General features: G+C 54.8%; 1 protein-coding gene across 1 annotated transcript in view; it reads right to left on the minus strand.

Moving 5' to 3' along the window:
* Positions 1-9,016: 9,016 nt before the first annotated feature.
* LOC137451092 (ATPase family AAA domain-containing protein 3) overlaps positions 9,017-25,521 on the minus strand; it is a 31,653-nt gene continuing 15,148 nt past the window's right edge. Inside the window, exons 12-16 of the mRNA XM_068158260.1 lie at positions 24,081-24,132; positions 23,184-23,254; positions 17,723-17,890; positions 16,656-16,764; positions 9,017-9,391 (exon numbers count right to left, since the gene is read on the minus strand). Of these exons, the coding sequence (XP_068014361.1) occupies positions 9,212-9,391; positions 16,656-16,764; positions 17,723-17,890; positions 23,184-23,254; positions 24,081-24,132 (580 nt within the window). The 3' untranslated portion in view covers positions 9,017-9,211. The remainder of the gene's footprint in view (positions 9,392-16,655; positions 16,765-17,722; positions 17,891-23,183; positions 23,255-24,080; positions 24,133-25,521) is intronic.

Below are 25,521 nucleotides of genomic sequence, written 5' to 3' on the forward strand. Positions count from 1 at the left end.
CCAGGTGAGGCTGCTGCTGCTGCAGGCAGCTCAGTTCTCTGCCTGCTGCTGCCTCCTCTCTCCTGTGCATGTCTGTGCTCTGCTCTTGCCTGCTCCTGGGGGTGTGTTTCCTCCTTGTCTCGTTGTCTGAGATGTGCTAGTGTTGACTTGTTTGTTGTTCCCTTGCCTCTGATCACACACAGAGCAAAAACAGCCAAACAGAGACCCCGCGGGCTGAAAGGACAACAAATTCAGCACCAGCTCCAAGCAGAAAGGGTTCAGCTGGGACAAAGTGACTTTGGCATCAGAGGGCTGGCACAAGGAGGTCAGGGTGAGGCAGGATGCTGGTCAGAGAGCTGTGGAAGAGGAGGCACAGGGTTGCAAAGCTTGCAGCTGTGCCTGTGAGGGCAGCTCTGGAGGGATGGAGGAGTGGGAAGAGTGCACCCTGTCTTAGCACTCATCCAGCAGATGCTTTGAGGGAGGCTTCTGCAGAGCTAGCTGGTGGTGGAGGACACACACACACTTTGTGTTGCCTCAGGAGGGACCTATTTTTAGAGCAGAGATGGAGATGAAAACTGCATGTGCCAATTCTCCAGAGCTGGGACTGGCACTGGAGGCTTTCTCCTGCCTCTTGGTGTTGAGGAGCACAGGGCTGGCTGCCTGCACACCAGATGGGTGCATGCTGCTGCTTGGGATCTGTGGCAAAGGAGAGGTGTGGAAAGGACAGGTGGAGAGGAGCAGAGGCTTGTGAAATCCATTGTGACATCCAGGAGCTTCTCTTGAAACCCCAGCAGCCACTTGGCAGCACTGCTGAACAAACTCCTTAACCCCTCAGTGAGAGCCCTGGAGGTAGCTCAAAGCTCAACCCATTCCCTGCCAACCTGCTTTGTGTTCTTACCACCTTCTTCCTTCTCCAGAGGCCCACATGCTAAAGAGGAGGCTGTCAGGATGGTTGTCTCCTCCACTTTGCTTCCCAGCTGGCATCTCTCATCCCACCACATGCAGAAGAGGTTGGGTGTGGGGAAGGCAGAAGTGACAGGAGGACAAATTCACTGCAGGGGTAAGGAGAGCTGTGCCAGGGAGGGGCCAGCAGAGCTGCACATTGCCTCAGGAAGCCTCAGGGGAAAGGAAGAGCCCAGAGCCACCACCAGTGGTGCCCCAGGGACTTTGCATGCCTGCTGCTCTGAGCCATCAGAGGGACCCTACCCCTGTGAGGAAGAGCTTGGGAAGGTGTCTGCTGTGATAGCAGCCAGCCAGCCACCTCTCACTGCTCAGCCAGCCCTTCAGCCAGCCAGGGACACAGCAGCTGAGCCAGCCTGGCTGAAGGCTCTGGCAGCACTTCTCAAGAAACAGGGAAAGCCCAGAAGCAAGCCCAGAAGGCATGGCCCAGGCTCTGAGAGCCTGGGGAGGGGGTGGGCTTGGTTTCAGCTGCTCTCACTGCTACTCTCTACTTCATTTTCCAGTTGCACCCTGCTGGGAGAAGAGAATCCCTGCTAGAAAGGGGTCACAAAAAGAGCCACAGAGCTGACTGAAGGCCTGGAGCATCTCTCCTGGGAGGACAGCTGGGGGAGCTGGGAGTGTTCAGCCTAGAGCAGAGAAAGCTCAAGGGGATCAGTGCATAGAGATACCTGAAGGGGAGAAGATGGAGTCAGGCTCCAGCTGGTGGTGCCCAGTGGCAGGACCAGAGGCACAGGGCACAAGCTGGAGCACAGCAGGCTCTGCTTGAACATCAGGAGACACTCTGTGCCCTCTGAGGGTGAAGAAGCACTGGGATAGGTTGTCAGAGGAGTTGTGGAGTCTCCATCCTTGGAGACAGTTAAAAGCCAGCTGGACAGAGTCTTGGGCAGCCTGCTCTGGGTGGCCATGCAAGGTGGCTGGACCAGATGATCTCCAGAGGCCCCTTCCAGCCTCAGCCATCCTCTGAAACAAATAACAAACCATGCAAAAGGTGTCAGGTGAGCTGGAGCTTAACAAGAGACCAGGAGCTGTGCAAACACAAACATCCACAGCCTTGGCTTGCCTGGGATAAGGTCTGGGCAAGCCCAAGCAGGAGGCAGCCCTGGGGGAGCCAGGGAGGGAAGTCCTGCTCCAAGGTCAGGGAGAAAGCAGCTTGTGAAGGAAGCATCAGATGTGTGCTGGCTGCCCTGGGCAAGGGAGGGCAATGTGCAGCTGTGATCAGCTCCCCTCAGCTGAAGGCTTGTGGGCAAGACCCAGGGCAGGGCTTGGGGCTCATTCCACACTCCTCTCTGAGACAGCTTCACAGCAGCACTTTCACCTTCACTGTGGCACTGATGAAGAGTGTGTGGGGCTGCATGTGGAGGTGATGAAGGCCTCTTCTGCATTCAGGAGGTAGAAAGAACCAACAGAGGCTGCCAGAACCCCTCTGGGTGTAAAAGGAGCAGAAGAGCTTCAGCTGGTGGAGCACAGGGCACAGAGAGACATTGGGAGCAAAGGCTTTGCCACCTGCATGCACTGGGGAAAGAGATTTGGGGTCCAGTGGCAAGCAAGGGGCTGCAGAGCAGGGGGCAGAGAGGGCAGGGGTCACAGGACTGTTGGTTCTACCTTAGGTGAGGCTGAGCTCTCCTCTCAGGCCAGCCTGGCTCACTCTGGTGCCCAGGGAGCAGCAAATGAGCTTAGTGCAGGGAAAAGAAAAGGAAAGGAGAATGCCAGGCCAGGTGTGGGCTCCTGGGCAAAAGAGCAGGAAGCAGAGGAGCAGGAAGATGTGGGCAGGAGTAAGGAGGAGCTCAGCAGTGAGCCTGAGCTGCTGCTCTGCTGCACCCGGGCTGGGCTCTCAGGACCCCCTGGCAGTTCAGTGTCTGTGCTTCAGCACCTGCCTGCTGCATGCAGCCTGCTCCTCCCCTCTGGGACCTCCCAGTCCTTTGCACTCCTTTCTTTCCCAGCAGGGCTGCCAGCTTCAGTCCCCTCCTCAAGCTCAGCCCTGGGAGGGGTGGCAGCAGGAGGGGGGACAGCCCTCAGCTCACAGCCAGAGAGCAGGACAGGAGCACTGCAGCGAGGCCACAAGACCAAACCTCGGAGAGCTCTTTGCCCTGCTGCTTAATCCTCCTTTTTTTTATCCCCTTCTCTTTTTTCCCCCCCACCCTGCACTCAAAGCAATTTTGCATGCCCCAGACAGGAGGAGGAGGCACAGCACAGGCTGAGACCAACAGAGAGATTGAGCTCTGCTCCCAGCCTGATCACAGAACCATCTCTACTGCGGTTGAAAAGCAATAATGGCTCATTGAGTTGGGTTTTGGCCAATTACCATTAAGTACACTTGCACAGGCCCCTGGCACACCTCCCCTCTGTGGCTCTCCAGGCAGGGTGGCGACAAGGCTGTGCTGAAGCTGAGGGGAAGCAAGCTGAAGGTGGCAGAGAGCTTTGGGGTGGGGAGGGGGAGGCAATAGGGAAGAAGGAGAAGGAGAAGAGGGGGTGGGGGGTGAAAAGCACACTGTGATTTTCTTTGGGTCAGTGAGTGAGTGGATTTCAGCCATCCCTTCCCTTTCCAGACTCTGTTTGTACAATAGAGAAGCCCAGCTCAGCTCCTGGAACTCAGCCCATCCTTTGCTGTTTGTCAGTAAAATAGTTTTTTGCATGTTTTGCATCTGAGTGGTTTTATTTCTTCCTTCCCCAGCCCTCTGAAGCCAAAGCTGCCCCTGGGGGGTGGGGGGCAGGGGCTGGAGGGCACTGCAGGTCGCCAGCTTTGGGGGAGGGGATGGAGAGAGGAAGAGGCACAAGCATGGCTGGGATGGGGTTGGCAAGAGCTGTGCCCAGCCCTGACCTATGAAGAATCATCGACTTGTTAGGGGTGGAAGGGACCAAGGAGGTCTCTGCAATCTCCCCCAGGGTATGTGACACCACAGCACACTGGCCCAGGTTGTCTCCCCCTCACTGGGAAGAGAGGGAAGCCTGAAGACCCAACCTGATACAGGGATAGGAGAAACATTTTGCTGCTGAAACCCAGATCCTGGGTGCAAGCTACCTGCAGTGAGGAGTGTGGGTGCCTCCTGCCTACAGCTGCAAGGGTAAGCAAGAAAGGGGGCAGGAAGCCTGTGGAGAAGGAGAGGTGTGCTCAGGGAGGGAGGAGGGGAAAGTGCAGACCTGGTGAGCACAGAGAGAAGGCAGCCCCAGGAAGCTGCAGGTTCTGGCAGGGTTTTGTCAGGATGCCTCCAGTAGCTTCCCATTTCTTCTCTCCAGGTGCCAGCAGCACTCAGGAACTGGCTGCAGAAGCTGAGCTGCCTGGCACCAGCACAGAAGCTCCTGGAGCAGCAGGGCTTGCAGGCCAGGCCAGGGGCTTGCATTAAAAGCTGAGCAAAGTCATCACATTTGCCACTTTCAAGGCAAAAAAAAACCCCTCCAAACCCAAACCTCCAGGGAGGAGAAGAATGCTGCAATGGAATGGAAACAGCCCCAGGCAGGGGATTACAGCACAACCTGAGGGCTGCTTCTCAGCCCCACAAACAGCTCCTGGGGAGACTGCTGCCTCCCCCAAGCCCTACAGCATGGGGCTGGGGAGAGTGGGGTGGTGCTTTGGGGCTGATCTTTGCACCAAGGAACTTTCCTCCCCGAGGGTGACACAGACCAAGCCAATTCTTTAACGGAGGGAGAGTGAGGAGAGATGGATGACCAGGCTGTAAATCTGCCTGCCAGCTGCAGGGCTGGAGCAGGGAGAAGGCCTTTCAGCTGGCAGGGGCAAAGATGGGGAGTGATGGATGGCTGCTGGCAAGTCCATCTGCTCTTAGCTTTGCTCTCCAACACAAAATACTATTTTAATCAAGTGCTATTAGCTCATAACTCACTCAGTGTCGTGGAGGGGAGCTGACCTCAGCCTGGGGTTGCCACCCTCTAGCCCTGCCCAGCGCTAACAAACAGCTCGCTGGGGGCCACCGCCACGGGGAGCAGCACTCAGCCCGGGGGCTGACAGCAAAGCCAAGGGACTGATGAGGCAGGCAGGGCTGACAGAGGCCCTGCTTTTAAAGCTGGGGTGAGGCAGGAGCTGAAGAGTGACAGGTGGCCCTTTCCCCCCCCCCTCCTTTCCTGTTGCATTCCACAGGAGCAGCAGCAGTGACAGCGCCTGGCAGAGCCATTCACAGGCAGCAGGGCATGAAATCACCTGGCTGGTGGCTGGGAGTGATGTGCATAGCAAGAGGGACAGGGCATCTCTTCTCAAGGGCAGCACTGGAGCCTGGGATGCATCAAGAGCTGGGCTTCAGCAGTCCAACAGCCTGTGGCAGAGGATGGGAAGGAAGGGGAGAGGGGAGGAAAGAAGAGCAGCATGGAGCTAGGAGAGAATGGATGGAGAGCTTCCCTGGGCAGTGAAAACTGAAGTGTGAGCCTGAGAAAAGCAGCACCTCCAAAGCCTGGGAGCTGCTGCAGGCTGCACTCAGACTCACCAGGTCCACACCACCTCTGGCACTCCTTACCTGCCTTACCTGACAGATGCTTGCCCAGGGAAGTAGTTGAGGCTTCATCCCTGGAGATATTCAAGGCAAGCTGGACAAGGCTCTGAGCAGCCTGAACTAGTGGAGGATGTCCCTGCTGACTGCAGGGGGCTTGGGCTGGGTGACCTTTGGAGGTCCCTTCCAACCCAAGCCCTTCTAGGATTCTATGCAGCACCCTGAGCCTCCTCAACCCACCTGCACCAGGCTCATCTCTGGCTCTGCTGCTCCACCTCCTCACAGTGCTCCCCCAGCCTAGGTGCCAGCAGCTTCTCTTCTTCACAGGTGGGAAGCAGACATCCATCACCCAGCAGGAGTTTGACAAATGAAGCCTCTGTGCTGCTGGGCTGGGTGCAAACAGTCCTTGCACTGCTGCCAAGGGCAGAAGTGATTGTGGACTTTTGGGCACTGCCTTAATAGGGACCCCAAGAAGGGGACTGGAGGACACTGCCCAGAGCCACAAACTGCTCTGGAAAGGAGGATGAGAACTCACTGCAAACTTCAGACACAGAGATGCTGTCAGAACCTGCCAGGGAGGGGCTGTGGAGGGAGGCTGTGAGCAGAGAGAAGAAAAGAAGTGATCCCTGAAGGGCTCCACTCCAGGGACTTCAACCAGCACCAGGGCTGCACTGGAGCCTGCACAGCACAGATGTGCCAAGCCCTGCCCAGCTGCTGGAGGGTTGTTGAGGGTGAAGGGAGGTTGAGACACAGGCCAGGTTCTGGGTGTTCAAGAGCCCTGTTCCTAGAAACCAAGTCCCTGCTCTAATGTCTCCACTTACCTCTCCTCCTCCTTTCAAAGGAAAAGAAAGCAAGCAGAGCTCCTTTAGTAGGGAGAGCTTCAGCCAGGCTGCCCAAAAGGGCAAAGTTTGCCCCTTGGGATACAAGCAGCACCAGCTGGTGACTCTCACCACAGCAACACCTCAGCAGGCACCAGAAACGTTGAGGCTGAAGTGCTCTCAGAAGCTCCCAGGTCTGCAGCCAGCCCCTTCCAGCCCCGCGGAGCCCACGCTCAGAGCTCGGGGGGGGATAAGTGGCATCCATCAGCAAAAGTGAGCACTAAAAGCCCTTGAAACCTCGCTGAGAAGTACTCCTGCACTCAGGCAAACCTGAGAACCCCCAGGTCAGCCCATGCTGCCATCCCTGCCACAAGAGGAGGCTGCTTCTAGCTGATTGATCTCCAGCCCTGCAATGAAAGCTGTGGCTCTGCTGTGCTCCCTGCTTCCAGGCAGGGACCTGATGCAATCCCAAGGGGGAATGGCACAAAGCAGCTGAGCCAGCAACTGCTCTGCCTTTCACACAGCTCTACAGCAGCACTCTCTGCCCAGCTCAGTGCCAGCAGAAGCTCAGGCAGTGTCAGGACAAGGCAGAGCACCTCTCCCCTCCTCCCAGCTCCTTTGGTACTGCGCTGATTAGGGAAGAGAGGGGAAAAGCACTGGAGGTGTGTGCCACAATTAGAGATGTTAATCACCCAGGAGCCAACTGCTCCCTCCCATCACTCATTAGCATGGGGTTGGGTTTTTGGAGCAGAGAGTGGCTCTGCAGAGCTCCCACCCAGCACTTGGGGGTTAAAAAGCCAAATAGGAAGGGGAAAGCCTCCAGCAAGTCAGTGGACTGCAGGATAGCTGCACCAAGGCTGAAAGGAAGGGGGGAAAATAGCACCCAAGAAGAGAAGGCCCCAAGGAGACCCAATGGTGGCCTTCCAGGATCTGAAGTGGGCTACAAGAAAGCTGGGGAGGGAGTTCTGAGGGTGTCAGGGAGGGATAGGACTGGGGGGATGGGAAAATAACACTAGGAATGGGGAGATTCAGATTGGATGTGAGGAAGAAGTTGTTCCCCAGGAGGGTGGTGAGAGCCTGGCACAGGTTGCCCAGGAAGGCAACCTCCTCATCCCTGGAGCTGTTTGCAGCCAGGCTGGAGGTGGCTGTGAGCACCCTGCTGCAGTGTGAGGTGTCCCTGCCCATGGCAGGGGGGTTGGGACTGGCTGAGCCTTGAGGTCCCTTCCAACCCTGACAGGTCTCTGCTTCTCTGCCTTCAGTCACTCAGAAGATGAAGTGTGGAGCTTCAGTTTATGCAGTGGTTGCTCCTGTTCCTCCGCAGCACTTCCCCCAGCACCAAGTGCCAGTGGGATGTGCCAGTCTGGGCAGAGCCTGCTGCTGGGGGCCACACAGCCCTCAACCCAAGGAGCAGCTCCTAGAATGCAGCTGCAAATTGTCCCTTGGCAGCCAGGGGCAAATACCTGAGAACTATTCTGAGAGGAGGTGGCAGCCCCAGAGTGAAGGTTTGCAGCCTCCATCAACTGTTTCTTCCCTGCTGCCCCCCAAGGCTGCCTGTTCTGAGCACCCTGGGCCCAGCCCTGCTCTGCTCCCATGCTCACAAAGTTCCTCTCTCTCTCTCCCAGCTCAGCACCAAGCAGCAGTGAAATGGCCAAAGCAGGGACTGCTGTCAGGTCCTGTTGGAGGAGAACATCTCAGCAAGCTACTCAAGGGCACAGATTTAGGTCAGGGGAATGTGCCTGCAGAGTGTGGTTGCGGAAGGGGACACAGAGCAGAGAGTTCAAATCCAGTTCAAACTCAGATGCCAAGATTGTGTGACCCCCATCTGTGAAATGCAGAGCCAGACCAAATGCCAGCTGCTCCAGACAGGGCTGTGCTCTGCACTGGACAATGCCACAGCGCTCACCTGGTCCAGAAATGCAGCAGAAGACTCCTGGAGCAAGAGCAGCCTGATGGCAGCAGGCAAACAAACCTCACTCAGCTCCTTCCATCCATGCTGGACAACTGTGTGCCAGCCAGGCTCACTCAGCCTTGCCTCCTCCCCTCTTCCAAGACAGGGGTGCTTCAGCTGGGGGAGAAAACCGAGCAGGGCTGCTCTCAGACTAGCTGGAGCAGCAAGCAGCTGGCTGGAGAAGGCACACACAGCTTTGTGGGCTGTGCAGTCAGGAGCAGGCACATCAGAAGGTGGGCAGCAGCAGGTCCTGAAGGAGCCTGAGCAGTGCTCTCAAGGCTGTGGCAGCTGCTCCAGGGCAGTTCAAATAACCTTTTGGGAGCCAGGCAGTGTGTGTGTAGCTGTTCTACAGTGCTGGAGAGGCAGATAAAGCTCTTGGGCTTGGAACAATTCAGCACTGAGGGACCAGGGTCACCTCCCAGGGTCTTCTACAGCCATCCTCCAGGAGACACAAGCACAGAGAAGACAAAATGCAGCTGCCAGGCACCAGCAGGTGCAGCCCCACCTCAGAGCAAGTCCCAGTGCTGATCAGCCAACCCTGCACAGCTGCAGCTTGTCCTAAGTGTGGCCTCCAAGTTCACCAGGTGCAGCTGGGAACCACATCAGCTAACTGTCTGGAACACCAGGAGTACCCTGAGCCTGTGAAGAGGGAGTCAGTAAGGGAGCAAGGACTTGGCAAGCAGAGCTGTGAAGAAGCAGGTATGGCCTGGGCAGGAAGAAAGAGGGGCAGTAGCTCTGCTGGAGCATAAGCAGGTAGAGATATGGGGGCTGGTGGCTTGGACAGGCCCTGGGACACTCCAGAACAGGATCAGATGGCTGGGAAGGGTTGGAGCTGGGGCCTCTCAAGGAGGACAGGCCACACAGACTAACACAGTCAGTGGTATTTCAGCAGGGGAGGCCTTTAATACAGCTGCTGCTGCTGCCTGATGGCGACCAGTTTGCTTCCTGGTGCACAGGAGAGCCCAAGGCAGCCTCCCCTCCTCCCCTGCACCCAGGGACACACTGCTCACGACTCCACCCCGGCCCTGCCCAGCCTCCCCCCACACACACGCTGCTCTGGAGCCTCCAGGCTCTCACACTGGGGTGCCTTTGGGGAAGGGCAGCAGTGGGTTTCTGCCAGTCCCTGTGCTGCCTTCAGCTGCCTCTGTTTTCAGCCACTCCATCTTCTGCTGGTGCTGCTGCACGGCGTCAGCCACCCGGGCGTCGATCATGGCCTCGGTCAGGACTCCGTCCTCTGAGGCATAGGCTGCAGCCTGCAGGAAGGCAGAGGAGACACAGCTTAGGGATGGGAGCTCCTGGGACTGGGAGGATCTGAGACAGCTCCCTTTTCTGGGTTTTTTCACCCCTCTCCATGCAGATCTGCCCCTGCCCTCCCTGGAGCCAGGCAGGCTCCTGTTGCAGGCAGTGGGGGCAGCCAGAGCAAGCTGCCACAGCACCATGGGGAAGGCTGTGCCAGGGACTGAAACACAGCAGCTGCCTAAGCAGCTACACTGAACCCTCTCTCTGAGCTGCTAACAAGCACCTTTGCCTGCCTGCCTCTGGACTGCCTGGCTGCCAAGAGACAGAATACAGAATTAAGCAGGTTGGAAGAGACCTTTGAGCTCATCCAGTCCAACCTATCCCCCAGCACCATCTGATCAACCAAACCACGGCACCAAGGGCCTCATCCAGGTTCCTCTTAAAGCCCTCCAGTGGTGGGGACTCCACCACCTCCCTGGGCAGCACATCCCAAGGGCCAATCTCTCTTGCTGGGAAGAACTTCTTCCTAACATCCAGCCTGAACCTCCCCTGGCACAGCTTGAGCCTGTGTCCTCTTGTTCTGCTGCTGGGTGCCTGGGAGAAGAGACCAACCCCCACCTGGCTCCAACCTCCCTGCAGGGAGTTGTAGATGGCAATAAGGTCTCCCCTGAGCTAGACACCCCCAGCTCCCTCAGCTGCCCCTCACAGGGCTGTGCTCCAGACCCCTCCCCAGCTTTGTTGCCCTTCTTTGAGTCTGGAAGAGACAGAGCCCCAGGTCCCTCATGCTGAGCACAGGCAGCATGGTTAGGCTGCAGTCACACCTGGCTTGTTCCAGCTCCCACTCTGCTTCCAGAGCACTCTGTGTGTGATGCCAACAAGGCACAGAGCAGCAGGTGCCTGTGGTGAGTGAATGGCTGCCTCCAAGACAAGAGATGTTTCACACACACAGGAGAGCAAACACCAGGGCACTGTGGCCCCCCTGAAGTGATGCCTGATGTGTGCTGATGTTGCTCTCCTCCTGTGTGCTGCTAGGAGTCTCCCCTGCATCACTTCTGTGCTGTGCCAGCTCCCACCCCATACTTCTCTGCCAAGTGGGACCTTCCCTTTTCTCCCCCTCCACTCACACTCCAGCTCCTGCCTCTCCACTTCTCCTTGGGAAACCAGCACTGGCTCCTGCTGCCACTTCAACAGGCAGAAAGCCCTTGCAGGAAGGGCTGCAAAGCTCCTGCCAGCTCTTGCCAAGCAGCCCCCAAGAGCTCCAGGGGCAGCTCAGGGAGAAGAGCACCACAGGGCCACTTCTCCTCAGGGTGGTCACTCCTTGGGCAGGCTTGCAGGGCAGCTGGGGCTGCACTGCTGGCTGCTGTGCAGATGGCAAGAGGAGCAGCCAGCCCCTCCAAGGAGGCAGGGAAGCTTCTGCTGCTAGCTGGAGCCATCTCCAAGGCAACAAAGCAACTCCAGGCTACAGCTTGCTAAATCTGGTTGCTCCCTGTGCAAGGGCTCCTGCAGGAGCACCCCACTGCTGTGGCTCCTTGTGCTGAGGGCAGCTTGATGCTCCAGCAGGGTGGGACCCCCTCCAGCTTCTCACATCCATGCTGCCTGCCCCCAGCTTCTGCCCACATCTCCCTCCTGCCCCAGAGCCTTGGATCAAGCTCATGCCAAACCCTTCTGGCTGCAGGGTGTTCCTCAAGGTCCCAGGGAGGAACAGAAACTTTTGGCTGTCAGGCCAGCTTGAACTGTGCTTTTAGAGCATGAGAGGCAGGCTCCACAAATCATCCCTGGTGCCAAACCAGCAATTACACCAAGCAATGAGGTCTGCAGAAGGACCACACAGAAGAAACATCAGAGAGTGACCATTTCATGCAGCCAGTGAGAGCCAGGGAGAGGAGATAAAGCCCAGAGCAAGCTGTGCTCCTGGGTGGTACCACCCTGGGTGGTACCATCCTGGGTGCCTGTTAGATCCCCTCTGCCTCAGTGCAGGAGGAAGAATTACTTCTTGAATGAGCAAAAGGTTTCCCCAAGTTGGCTTAGAAGCCTCCTCCAAGCTCCTCTCCAGCCCTTTCTGGGCAACTGGTTTAGCTCACAGGAGGTCTCTCTGCCCAAACCATGTGGAACCACAGAGCTGGCAGGAGCTGGCTTTTACTGCAAGCAGCATCCAAACAGCTCCTCCTCTGTGCAAAGCCTTTGTAATCCTGGCTGGAGGCACCAGTGACAAGTGAGGCTCCTGCTCATAATTCAAGTGAGGAGCAAACACTGGCCACAGGCAGGGAATGCAGAGAACCAGGGCTGCAAGGGGAATGGTGTTGGACTCCATCTCAAAGGGCTTTTCCACCCTGGTTAATTCTGTTCTAATTCCCTCTGCATAAGGGCACTTGGCCTCTGCATTCAGCACCCTGCACACCACCAGGCAGCTGCTGCCCTGGCACCAGGAGGAGAGCTCTGCTCCCAAAGCCTGCCTGCTGCCACAAGTGTTCATACACCACCTACCACAACACAGCAGTGCTGAGAGAGGGCAGGCTGGAGGGGCACAGAATGGCTCAGCTCAGAAGGGACCTTCAAGCTCAGCCAGCTCCAACCCCCTGCCATGGGCAGGGACACCTCCCACCAGCCCAGGCTGCTCAAGGCCTCATCCAGCCTGGCCTTGAACCCCTCCAGGGAGGAGGCAGCCACACCTTCCCTGGACAACCTGCTCCAGTGCCTCCCCAGCCTCACTGCTAAGTATTTCTTCCTCACCTCCAGTCTCAAGCTTAAGGTGGGAAGGTTCTATTCAGCTGAAACTCCCCCTCTGCCTCACCCCTAGAGCCCTCCCACCCCCTTTTGCCTGTCAGTTTTGTTTTCAGGGGACACAGAGCCAAAGCAGCCAGCAGCCTTTTTTGGGGGGGGGCAGTGGGGGTTTTCACAATGGAGTGAGTGCTTCCCTGGGCTGGCTGGCTGGCTGCACAGAACACAGGGAGGATGTCTTCCCTTCCTCCCTGCCACTGCATAGCCTATAAATCCCAGGCTGGAAACTCCTGCAAAGCTGTGCAGTTCATGCTCTGGTGATTTTCTCAATGACTTTCTATTTTTAGAAAGCCTCAGGCCCTTGCTGTCAAGAAAGCAAATGGGAGAAGCAGCTGTCCCTTCTGGGAGTAGCTTGCACACACACACACACAGACACAGAGCAATGGTACCCAGCTTCATTTGTATTCATCCTTCTGCATGGCCACATTTAACCCATTTGCTCCAGTCTGGCTGCTCACATTTTCCCCTCATTCAGCTCCCATTAGGAAGCCATCTGGAACAAAACTAAGTGTTGGGGTTGAGGAGGGAAGTGGAAGGATGGAGCAGAGGTGACCAGCCCTGCCTAGATGACCTGAGGTTTGATTTCACCTAAGGCTTGATTTCAGCCAAGAACCAGGGTCTGGATGCTATGAATCATGTTTGGTAATGGCAACAACCTGCTCAAGCCCCTCCAAAGCTTTCAATCATGTTTTGCAATGGAAACAGCCTGCTCAAACCCCTCTGAAAATCAGAGGCACCCTTCCACTCCTCAATGTCCTTCAGCTCAGGGCACTGAAGAACCCCTCAGCTTGGTCAGGCAGGTGAGCTTTGCTGGGTTTTTAAACACCACAACAGGCTTCAGGGAGCACAAAGGCACTGCTGGGAGCTGACACTGAAGGCAATGACAAGCAGCTCACCTCCAGCATCACCACTGGGACATGAAAAGACTCCTTGGGAATCCTTCTGAAGTGTTGCCAAAACAAATTGCCAGAGATTACAGCCTGGAATAATGCAAAGTGGCTCTTTTTTGGGGACACACACACACACACATCTTCATCTAAAGCATCTCCCCAGGCTTTAAGTTTGAGGGTGCAGAACTCGAGAGCCTGCCCATGGCTCCAAACAGGTCAGAAGGGAGTTGTGAAGTGCCTAACTGCATCCAAATCCCACCCTGTTATTCAGGAAGGATTAGACATGGGCAATGGAAAAACACAAGGGCAAAAAGGGAATGCTCAGCCTCCTGCAGGAGAGATTAAAATGGATTTCTAACAGGCAGACTATGAGCTGTGCCAGACAGCAGCATTCTCCTCGGTGCTGGGGGTTGCACCCTCTGCTTTGCTGCAGATTTCCACCCCCTACCTCCCCCCTCCCCCTGTTTGCAGCCAGACTGAAGCAGCAGTGCAATAAAATCCCTGATCAACACCTTCCTCTGCTCCCTGCCCATTCCTTGCAGCCCTTCTGCAGCCTCAGGAGTGGCACTGCAGACTGCTCACTGCCTTCCCCACCTGTGCCTCCCAGGCGATCTGCGCAGGTTTCAGCGCCCCGAGGTTAGGAGCAGAACTGCAAGCCCCAAGGCTTCACTTGGAGGTGCTAGGACAGATCCTATGGAACAGAGCGACACTTCACCCTGGCTGAAGGCTGCTGGAGCACACAACCACCTTCCAGCTGTTGCATCCAGCTGAGGGGAGCCTGAGAAGCCTTGTCCTGGGGCAGTGCCTCCTGAGACGTGCCAGGCCGGCGGTGCGGCGAGGCAGCGGACTCCTCCTGCCAAGCTATTTTTAGTTCTGATCAGCTCCCTGACCCAGTTCATGGTACAGCTGTACCAAGAGGTGCACCAGCACAAAGGGAAGGGGAGCAGAAAGGCAGGAATCATGGAGCTGGTTTGGTTTGGGAAGCCTTCTAAGATCAACCACCTAACACCACCGTGGCCACCAAACCCTGCCCCCAGGTGCCACGGCCACAGGTTTCTTGAGCGCCTCCAGGCATGGGGACTCCACCACCTCCCTGGGCAGCCTGTGCCAGGGCCTGACCACTCCTGCAGCAAAGAAATTCTTCCTAATCTCTAATCTAAACCTCCCTGGAACAATTTCAGGCCCTTTCCTCTCATTCCATCACCTGACACAGGGGAAGATGAGGCAGGACTAACACTGCCAGAAATACCTGTGGCAAGCTGCAGCCTGAATCCTTCCCTGGCAGAAGAGAGCATTATCATCAGCTACAGAACTACCTCGAGGTCTGACCCAAAGCATCACTGCCATTTGAAGGATGAGCCTGGGTTAAGAGTGCTCAAACCACCTTGCTTGCAGAGAGGCTTTTAACCACAGCTGCTCAAGTGCCATACCCCTAGCACTTCACACAGGCAAAAGCAAAGGCAAGTGTTGACAACGTGTGGCCACGGTCAAGAGCCAAACCTTGCAGAAACACAGCCTTGTGTGGAGCTCTCCTCAAGCTCCAGTCAGCTCCAGCTCCAAATTCCTTGGCCCAGTGACTAAGAACCCTGGGGAGCACCAAGCTCTGGCAGGCAGCTCCCAGGGCAGTGCTCCACAGAGCAATCCTTCCCCTTTCAGATGCCCTCAAAGCCACCACTGGGCAGTGCTCCACAGAGCAATCCTTCCCCTTTCAGATGCCCTCAGGAAGCCACCACTGGGCAGTGCTCAGCAGAGCAATCCTTCCCCTTTCAGATGCCCTCAGGAAGCCACCACTGGGCAGTGCTCAGCAGGGCAATCCTTCCCCTTTCAGATGCCCTCAAAGCCATCACTGGGCAGTGCTCCACAGAGCAATCCTTCCCCTTTCAGATGCCCTCAGACAGCCACCACTGGGCAGTGCTCAGCAGAGCAATCCTTCCCCTTTCAGATGCCCTCAAAGCCACCACTGGGCAGTGCTCAGCAGAGCAATCCTTCCCCTTTCAGATGCCCTCAAAGCCACCACTGGGCAGTGCTCAGCAGAGCAATTCTTACCCTTTCAGATGCCCTCAAAGCCACCACTGGGCAGTGCTCAGCAGAGCAATCCTTCCCCTTTCAGATGCCCTCAGGAAGCCACCTCTGGACTAACTGCACCCAGCCATCTCCTGAGGAGAGCAGCCCACGTGCCCAGCCACCAGCTGCAAACAGCCTGTGCTATTTTAACACTGGCCCATGACACATCACACTTCCTCTCTCCATCAACCAGGGATGAAATATCAAGTCCCCTTGTCCCACAGCACCAACAACTTGGGATTTTGATCCAGATGAAGCTTCCTGCAGCTTCTACACCAAAATCACTCCTCTCCTTTTTGTTTTTGCCCACTCCCTCCGGAATCCTTTTTGGGTTTTAAAGCCCTTTGGCTATTTGATGAGGTGAACACAGCATCCTGCTGCAGTTTGTCCTAGCACCTTGTTAACAGCCCTGGTGCTAGGAGGTCCATTTTAAAAGTGATGAGGGTAAACACACTAAGGAATGAGGCACTCCCCACATTTCCCTCCCTTCAAGATCACTTAAAAGGATAAATGCTAAAAGCTGAGGCCATTTCTGGGGAGCAATGACAGGTTAGGAGGTAAGGGATGACAGAAAGCAAAGCTGATGGAAAGCAAAAGAATCATTTATCAGCATTTCTATTGCAGGAAATGCCTGGCAGCAAAGCCTTGCCCACAGACAGGTGAGGCAGCTCTCTTCTAAAGAAAGAGAAATCAGCATCACAGAATGGGCTGGAAGGGACCTCCAAAGGTCCATCTAGTCCAAGACAATAGTCCAAGCTCTGTGACAATCAGAGGTCTGGCTTCCCTTCCTCACCTAGTCCAAGCTCTGTGACAATCAGAGGTCTGGCTTCCCTTCCTCACCTAGTCCAAGCTCTGTGACAATCAGAGGTCTGGCTTCCCTTCCTCACCTAGTCCAAGCTCTGTGACAGTCAGAGGTCTGGCTTCCATCCCTCACCTAGTCCAAGCTCTGTGACAGTCAGAGGTCTGGCTTCCCTCCCTCACCTAGTCCAAGCTCTGTGACAGTCAGAGGTCTGGCTTCCCTCCCTCACCTAGTCCAAGCTCTGTGACAATCAGAGGTCTGGCTTCCCTCCCTCACCTAGTCCAAGCTCTGTGACAATCAGAGGTCTGGCTTCTGTCCCTCACCTAGTCCAAGCTCTGTGACAATCAGAGGTCTGGCTTCCCTCCCTCACCTAGTCCAAGCTCTGTGACAATCAGAGGTCTGGCTTCCCTTCCTCACCTAGTCCAAGCTCTGTGACAATCAGAGCTCTGGCTTCTCTCTCACATCTGCCACTCAGTTTAAGCCAACCCCCACATGTCTCTACCTGGAGTTTCAAAACCAGAAGGCCACAAGAATGGATGTCCCAGGAGCCATGCTAAACCCCAGGCCCTGTTTCCGAGCTGAGGAATGCTGGTGACAGCCTGCCACCTCCCCCAGAGCTGGAGCAGCATTCTATACCATCACCAAACTACTGCAAGTGAGGCAAGAGCTGAGACTCCACCATCAACCATTCAAGCCATCCAGAAAGGTAGGAGGAAGCAAGAAGGGCAGTCTAGAAGGCCTGCTTACCTGCCATGCCACAGCCAGCTGGGAGATCTCTCGCCCAGACATGCCCTCTGTCAGCCTGGCAATCTCTGAGCACTTCTTCCCATAGTCAAACTGGGCCAGCTTCAAACGCCTGCAGAGCAGGAGAACAAGGATGCATTGACATCACAGGAGGCAGAGGCAGGCTTTGTGGAGAGCAGCACTTAGAATGGAATCAAAAGATCAGACTGGAGCCATCTCTGCAGAAAGATTTCAGCCTGAGCAGAGAAGTTGTTCTCCTGGGCCCAGAGAGCCCCACTCTGTGGCACAGAGAAACTTGTGTGAGCCTGGACCCAGACCAAGGACTGCACAGCACACAAGCAAACAGGCCACCTGCTCTGGCTGCTCTCTCTCTTTAGGCTGATGCCAGGAAGAATTTCCTCACAGCAAGAGAGATTGGCCACTGGGATGTGCTGCCCAGGGAGGTGGTGGAGTCACCATCCCTGGCAGGGTTTAAAAAAAGACAGGATGAGGTTGGTTGTTTGATGCTGTTGGGTGAGAGGTCGGACTTGATGACCTCAAAGGTCTTTTCCAAGCTGGTTCATTCTGTGTTAAGCCAAGCAAAGATAACTGCTTGGATATGAGGAGTTCCAACAGTGCTCCTGCTTGTGGCACTGCCTTGAGCAGGGCAGATATTGCCTGGAGATCAGGGAGAAATTCTTTCCAGTGAGGGTGGGGAGACACTGGAACAGATTGCCCAGGGAGGCTGTGGATGCCTGGAGGTGTTCCAGGCCAGGGCTGGATGAGGCCTTGAGCAACCTGGGCTGGTGGGAGGTGTCCCTGCCCATGGCAGCAGGGTTGGAACTGGATGAGCTTTAAGATGCCTTCCAACCCAAGCCCATGAGAGAACTGTTCTCCTAGATTTTCAAGGGCACAGCAAACCATAGCATGAAATCCCAGGCTGGCTCTCACCTGTGGCAGGCCTGCAGGAGGCACCTCTCCCACTCTGACCTGGGCTGATCGACAGCGGGATGGAAGAGGAGGCAAAGAAAAACCAACCAAAGGAAGAGAACCCTCCAGGGAGGGAGGGAGAGCTCTGCAGGGATACTCACTGTTTGCCCTCTGTGGCTGGCTTCAAGACATGCCTGTCAAAATACATCCTCACAAGCCTCTCTCTTTCCTCCAGCTGGGGCAGGTCGAAGTTCACCATCTCATCTATGCGGTCGTTGATGGCCCAGTCGAACTGCTCGGGCTGGTTGCTTGCTAGAACAAGCATAAACCTGGCAGGAGGAGAACAAGAAAAGCCTGAAAACCCCTCAAAAAAACAGAATTAAAATATCAAGGCACCAGTCTGGATATTGGGAGCTGCCATGGTCACTCTGAACAGATCTCTGAGCTGCCTTGTGACAGCGTTTCAAGCCACACGCTGGAGAGGCTGCTTGGTTACAGCTCAGCTCTCAGCCTCCCTCTGGCAGCTTCCCCCAGCCTGTCCTAGCCATAGAAGCCCAACTGATCACTTCCTAGAATCATAGGATCAATAATGTTGGAAAAGACCTCAGAGATCATCAAGCCCAACCTATCACACAACACCTCCTGACAAACTAAACCATGGCTCCAAGTGCCACATCCAATCCCCTCTGGAACACCTCCAGGGATGGGGACTCCACCACCGCCCTGGGCAGCACATCCCAAAGGCCAATTATTCTTTCTATGAAGAACTTTCTCCTCACCTCCAGCCTAAACCTCCCCTGGCACAGCTTGAGACTGTGTCCTCTTGTTCTGGTGCTGCTTGCCTGGGAGAGGAGATCAACCCCCTCCTGGCTCCAACCTTCCTTCAGGGAGTTGGAGAGAGCAAGAAGGTCTCCCCTGAGCCTCCTCCTCTCCAGGCTAAGCAACCCCAGCTCCCTCAGCCTCTCCTCCCAGGGCTGTGCTCCAGACCTCTCCTCATTGCCCTTCTCTGGACATGTTCAAGTGTCTCAATGTCCATCCTAAATTGAGCCACAGTCTCCTTCAAGTCAGGCACATCACAAACCTTTAGGGAAGAGTAGAACCTCCCAGACCTGTCCACAACAGGACTGGGTGACATGGAGAGATCTCCTCTGGCACACACAAACCTCCAGGTTAAACCCCAGGTTGGGAAAGGGCTTCAGGCCCTGCAGAGCAACCTAGAATCATGAGAGGCTGTCTCAGTGTGCTCTAAAGGTATGAACTGCTGCCAAACTGGAAGGCAAGCCCATTACTGACACCTCAGCCAGCTCAAGCTGCAGAGCTTCTCTTCTCCCAATTAACAAGAGAGAGGACAAGAGGAAATGGCCCCAAGTTGCCCCAGAGGAGGTTTAGGCTGGATAGTAGAACTCACTTCTTCCCTGAAAGGGTTCTCAAACACTGGACCAGGCTTCCCAGGGAGGTGGTCGAACTCCCTCTAGTTCCTGGAGGTGTCTCAGAGGCAAAGCTGTGGTGCTGAGGGATGTGGTTTAGCACCAGCCTGGGCAGAGCTGGAGAATGCTTGGACTCAGGGATCTTGGAGGTCTTTTCCAACCAAAACACTTCTGTGAATGGACTCACCCTGGCCAGAATAAGAGGCTGGGACTGTGCATTGGAGGATCATTCTTCAGCAGCTGCTAACAGCTGACTGGTCTCCTTCAAGCAAGCCTGACAACACATCTGCTACCAAGCCTGATGTGTGCAGAAGGAGAGGACTCTGACAATGGCTACCAGAAACCAGAGCTGCTTTGCTTGCCCAAGCTTTGCTCTGCCTTGCAGGTGAGCCAGCTTCCAGGTCCTGCTCCCTCTCTCTCCTGCAGCAGCTGGAAGCCAGCAGCCCTTCCTTTTGCTCAGTAATGATGCTCCCTCCCCACCCCACCCCAATTTAATGCTTTAATTGATGTTACCAGCTTAACAGTGCATTGCCATTTGAAATGGGCTTTTAACCACAGCCAGGGGGATATTGACTTTCCTGCAGCCTATTGAAATCTTAATCTACAGGGGGCTGTGTTCTTTCCTGTCAATTCTGATGACAGCTTTGCCAACTCCAGAGCCACACAGGCAGGAAGCTTGCTCCTTTTCTACCAGCAAGGACTTCCCCAAGCCCCTGCAGAAGCATGGATGGGACAAAGGCTTGAGGTGCAACTCAGGCTGTGCTCATTTCTGTTGTGCAAAGGGTGGAAGTGAGGAAGAGATGCTGGCTCTCCAGCAGAAGCTGCACAGAGGTCTCTGGGGAGTTCAAGCCAGCAATTCACAGCACTTAACTACACTGGTGACAGTTCACTGGTGAAGCAACAGCACTCCTCAGGGTCTCACCAAAGCAGCTGGATTTACATGCACTATTAGACTTATTCAAGTGAACTCCCATTCATGGATGGAAGATTCCTTTTTGCCCAAAGCAGCAATCAGGCTGCTGAGCAGTAAAAAGCAGTGCATGAATCACAAGGACATGTTCAGTCTCCTAGAATGGCTCACAGTTAAATCAGGGCTGAATACAGCAGCTGAGAAAAACTGACAGCCCAGCTGTTTGGAGTGGAGGCACAGCACCCACCAGCACCAAGCAAGCATGCCCAGAGCTCTGCTAAGGCAATGTAACAGCAGAGGCAAGAGCTGTCCCCTTACCCCGCCTGCCAGGCACTGCCTTGCAGGGCAAAGCCACAACTTTGCTAGATCCACAGCAATTAGACATCACAAGCCTGGAAAGAGAGGGAAAGGAGGGAATTAGCTGCAGCTAAAGCAGACATGCTGTGAAAGTCCTGAAGTTCCACTCAGGCATCTTCATTATCTTTGCAGGCAGAGGGCAGAAGGCATTTCTAGAGATCACCCAGGAGCTCAGGATGGTCTGATTGGAGCAGGAAGCATTGACCTTCCTCTTCATGGACACCAGGAAGAAGTTCTTTGGGCATTGCTGGGTGCCTGGGAGAAGAGACCAACCCCCACCTGGCTACAACCTCCCTTCAGGGAGTTCTCTCTACAACTACCTGAAGGGAGGTTGGAGCCAGGTTTGGGTTGGTCTCTTCTCCCAGGCAAGCAGCACCAGAACAAGAGGACACAGTCTCAAGCTGTGTCAGGGGAGGTTTAGGCTGGAGGTGAGGAGAAAGTTCTTCATAGAAAGAATAATTGGCCACTGGAATGTGCTGCCCAGGGAGGTGGTGGAGTCCCCATCCCTGGAGGTGCTCAAAACAGGATTGGATGAGGCACTTGGAGCCATGGTTTAGTTGTCAGGAGGTCTTGGGTGATAGGTTGGACTTGATGATCTCTGAGGTCTTTTCCAACCTGATTGATTCTGTGATTCTATTAGGAGGGAGTTATTCACCATGAGGGTGGTGAAACACTGGAACAAGCTGCCCAGGGATGTGGTTGAGGCTCTGTCCTTAGAGGCATTCAAGGTCAGGCTGGATGTGGCCCTGGGCCTGGCCTGCTCTAGCTGGAGATGTCCTGCTGAGTGCAGGGGGGCTGGACAAGGTGACTCTTGAGGGTCCCTTCCAACCCACTGCAGTCTGTGCTACCTAGTTTTCACCTTGGCAAACTGCATTTCTGTCTTGAGCACCATTTGCTCTGTGTCCTGCAGAACATTTGTGTGGTGCCAAAAATAGATTTCTTGTGTTTCTTCTTGCAAACAGGGAGTCCAGCAGCCCTTAATAACAATTAGGCTCAGCTCAGCACGCACAGAGCACTTCCATACATCATTGCAGCACTCATTTGCTAGCCTCCCAACAAGGCAACAAAGGATGCTGCAAGGTTCTTGCAGGCTCAACACCTTGCTTTGCAGTGAACTACTTGTTTTGGAAAGGCAAAGATGCCACTGAGAGAGAAGGCTACAGAGAAGCAGCTTACAAGCAAGGCTGCAGCCAGAGGAGTGTGGGCAGCAGGGCAAGAGAAGGGATTCTGCCCCTGGACTCTGCTCAGACCCCACTTCCAATCCTGCCTCCAGTTCTGGTGTCCCCAGCATCAGAAGGACACAGAGCTGCTGGGAGTGAGGCCAGAGGAGGCCACAAAGATGATCCAAGGGCTGCAACACCTCTGCAATGAGGACAGGCTGAGGGAGCCCAGCCTGGAGAAGCCTCCAGAAGGATCTTAAAGCTGCCTTCCAGTACTTGAAGGGATCCTACAGGAAGGCTGCAGAGGGACTGTTCCTGAGGGTGTCTAGAGACAGCACAAGGGGGAAATGGTTTGAAGCTGAGGGAGAGCAGGGTTAGACTGGAGCTGAGGAAGAAATTCTTCAGTACAAGGGTGGTGAGGCTCTGCAACAGGCTGCCCAGGGAGGTTGTGGATGCCTCCTCCCTGGGGGTGTTGAAGGCCAGGCTGGACTCAGCTGAGTCTAGCTGAGAGGTGTCCCTGGCCATGGCAGGGAGGTTGGAGGAGATGATCTCTGAGGTCCCTTCCAAGCTAAGCCATTCTGGGCTGCTGTGAACTATCAGAGCTGCATTGGTTTTAACAGAATCAGGAGACCCCAAGGACAGCACAAAAAGCTGAAATAGTAACCACCTCCTAGAGCATTTGCTTCATGTCCTGATGCTACTCTAACAAGGTGTTTCACCACAGCCTGGAGCAGTGCACCACTGAGCAGCTCACCTCCTCACCTACAACTTCTCTTCTTGACTCCATTTCTTTGGAAAAGGAGAAGCTGAACTACTAAGCAGAGTTCACACCCCCCAAATCAAATCAAAGATTATTGGGAAGAGGTTGAGGAAAGGTCACCTCTCTTTATGATGACAGCCAGGAGATGGCTGCTGGTAGTGCTCTGCAGGAAGTGAACAGGGAGGTGACAATGTGAGCATGAAATTGGCAGTGGGATGCCCACATCTGGCAGGCCAGGCCCTGGTTTCAGTAAACCTTTTAGCAGCCACAAAGGAAACAGCTCAGGGCTCCCCTCATTTGTGGGCAATGCTGCCCACAGCTCATGCAAAAGGAATGGGGGTCAGATGTCAATTCATTTGCTCCAGTTTCAACCCTACCCCCAGTGCAGGCACACAGAGAGCATGGCAAGAGGCCCCCAAAGCACTGGAGAGGAGCAGCAAGCAGCTCACACAAGCACCAGCTGAAGCATTTGGGAGGAGAGCATGAAACACCCAGCTGGAAACAGCCCTGCAGTCTCCTTGGTGCTACTGATTCTCAGGGCCTGGCAGTCACAGCAGGAACTTGTCAGGAAAGAGAATGGACTCATCCAGACAGTGAAGATGTTCAGGCAGCAGCACTGGAGGGAAACTGCTCCCTGAACCAGGGATGGAAGGGAGCCACACACTGCATGGGTGACACATGAAGAGGGACTGCTCACCACCACATACACTGCCTGCAAGGCACTTCAAGATCCCTCCTGCACCAGCATGGGCCACACAAACCCTCTTTGTACAAGAGCCTTCCTTAACCCTGCCTACAGCCCTGCTGGGGTCCAATTTCCAGGTCTAGAGAAAAGATCAAAGGAAGAGCAAGCCACACATTCAACACACCAGCTGCAAAGAGGACACCCAGTGCAGCTCTGGCACTGACCACACATGGCCAGCTCTCATCTGCAGAACCTTTACAGCTTCCCTGCCCCCCAACTCAGGGAAGTATCAACTGCTGTAAGGGCTGAACCTGGATACTTACTTGTTGCTGTGCTGCCCTGTTCTGTGCAGGAATGCATTTAAAGTTGCTCTGAGATCTTCACTGATCTTCTCCTGCAAAGATGAAACCCAAAAGGAAGATCAGCTGCTTAGGGACCCAAGAGAGGCCACAGCTCTAAGCAGAGTTATTGACAAAGAGTTCTGCTGCTGCCAAGCATTTGCATTGCAGCACAATCTAAAGCACTGTAACACCTTGGGGGGAAAAAAGGAATCAATTTATATATCCAGGTTAGGAATTAAAGCTTCCAGCAGACAGTTATTCAGTGATTCTCTTGATTTCCAAGCCAAGGCTCTAAGCACTGGCTCAGGTGGCTCTCCCTGCTGAGCACTATTTTAGCTGGGAAGGCCAGGAAGCTATTTAGAGGAGAAATAAGCCACAGCAAAGCATTCACTTGCACATTCAGAAGTAATCTTCTAAGGAAAGCTCTTTAAATGGACTGCTGGGGTTGAGGTAGCAGGTCCAGGCTCAGTGCACAAGGTGGTGGCTGACTTAGAAAACACAAATCATTTGTGCAGGGGAAGATGCTTGTGCAGCTCTGTCAAGGCAGGGACAAGGCAGAGATCTCTTGGGACAAAACCCAAGCCCTGCAGGGTACCAGCTGTGCAGTGGGAAGAGTCTTCCTTTCAGCCCTTGCCTCCAGAAAGGTTGCCACCCACCTTTTGGGGGGAGCAATTCTCAAGCCAGGCCTGAGATGCTCTTTCCATTCAGCTGCAAGATGCCAATTTCTTGGCTCTGCATCACCTCATTAGGTGAGCAGTAAGGCACCTGCCAGCTTTAATCTTTTGCCTGTGGAAGCCAGCTGATGAGGTGAAACAGGAAGGCTTCTGCCTGACTCTCTCTGCAGCATGCATAGCTGAGGGGCACGGCGAGAGCACTTACTGTGGCCCTCTTCCGCAGGAAGGCGTCTGCTTCATCCACAAACAGCAGGAGGCTGCAAAAGGAAAGCACTACACAGTAACAGGAGACAGGTAAGTGAGGCTCAAGCAGCTCAAGGATTCTCCTGTCCCACTCTCAGGCACCCCTGTGACCAGCTGCAAGCCCAAAGGACTGCACAAAGCAAATCCCTTTCTCGAGGCAACAATTTCCCAACCAAGCGACTTCTCCACCGGCCCATCCCAGGAGTTAAGCAAGAGGTGTTGAAGCTCAAAGGCACCTCAGGCCATGAAGCCGACTCCAGGCCCCTGGGGTTTTGTTTCCTGCTGTTCAGAGGCAGACTGAAGAGAAGCAATCCCAGGGCAGCCCCATGCAGCTTTTTCAAGCTGGCTGAGAGTTCTCACGGGCACGGCTTGGCAGTGGGCTTGGACGGAGCAGTGCTGCTGGGCCTCTGCCAAGCTGAAGCAGATCTTTTAACTCTAAACCTGCTCCCCACGCCCCTGTGAGGGGTTTTACTTTAACATGGCCTCCTGTGAGAGTCTTAGGAGGAAATGTTCATCTAATCTGAAGGGAGTATGTGCAAGGGCACAAGGCAGGTACACAAAGACAGAAGAAATCTTGACGGGGCTGGCATCTTCCTGCCGGTTCCCTTCCTTTCATCAGGCAGAAAAGCCTCAAACCAGAGTCCTCCCCTGCCACCTGCTTTGTTGTTCTGTGGGTTTGGGGTTTTTTTTCCCCCCTTTCCACACCACACCAGCAACAATACAATGGTTCTACTACCTGTGGAGAAGTGAATTAATAAAGGCCAATGAATAATTCACCAAACCAAATTCGCTTCTAGCCCCAGGGTAGTGCTCGTCCCAAGAGACACAGCTTCTAAAGGGGTTTATCAATAACAGCACCAAGCTGCTCATAAAGCTGTGCCAGCTTGTATTACCCTCCTTGCCTAGCTTGAAAACCACTTTTCTTCTGTGGGATTTCAGGGCCTGTTAAGAGTTTTGGGTTTTTCCCCCCCTTCAGTTGCAGCTTTTCTGAGCTGGTCCTCAGCTGCAGGCTCTGCAGGTGAGTGTTCTCTGTCCCTTTCAGCTAACAGCCAACAGGGCTGCAGGGCCAGATTAAAACCTGCCTCAGTACTTCAGGGGAGGTTTAGGCTGGATGTTAGGAAGAAGTTCTTCCCAGAAAGAGAGACTGGCCATTGGGATGTGCTGCTCAGGGAGGTGGTGGAGTCCCCATCCCTTAGGAAGAGCCTGGATGAGGCACTCAGTGCCATGGTTTAGTTGATCAGATGGTGTTGGGTGATAGGTTGGACCTGATGATCTCAAAGGTCTTTTCCAACCTGGTTAATTCTGTTCTATCAATGCTGGTGCATTGATAGGTATGGTCCCATGTAACCCCTGACCATGGCTAGGTGGCTGCATGAAGTTCAAATGCACAGAAGTGCACCCAT

The sequence above is a fragment of the Melanerpes formicivorus genome, unplaced genomic scaffold (assembly GCF_026170545.1).
Source record: "Melanerpes formicivorus ecotype bairdi unplaced genomic scaffold, bMelFor1.0.p_v2 SCAF_39, whole genome shotgun sequence".
Taxonomy (NCBI): Eukaryota; Metazoa; Chordata; class Aves; order Piciformes; family Picidae; genus Melanerpes; species Melanerpes formicivorus.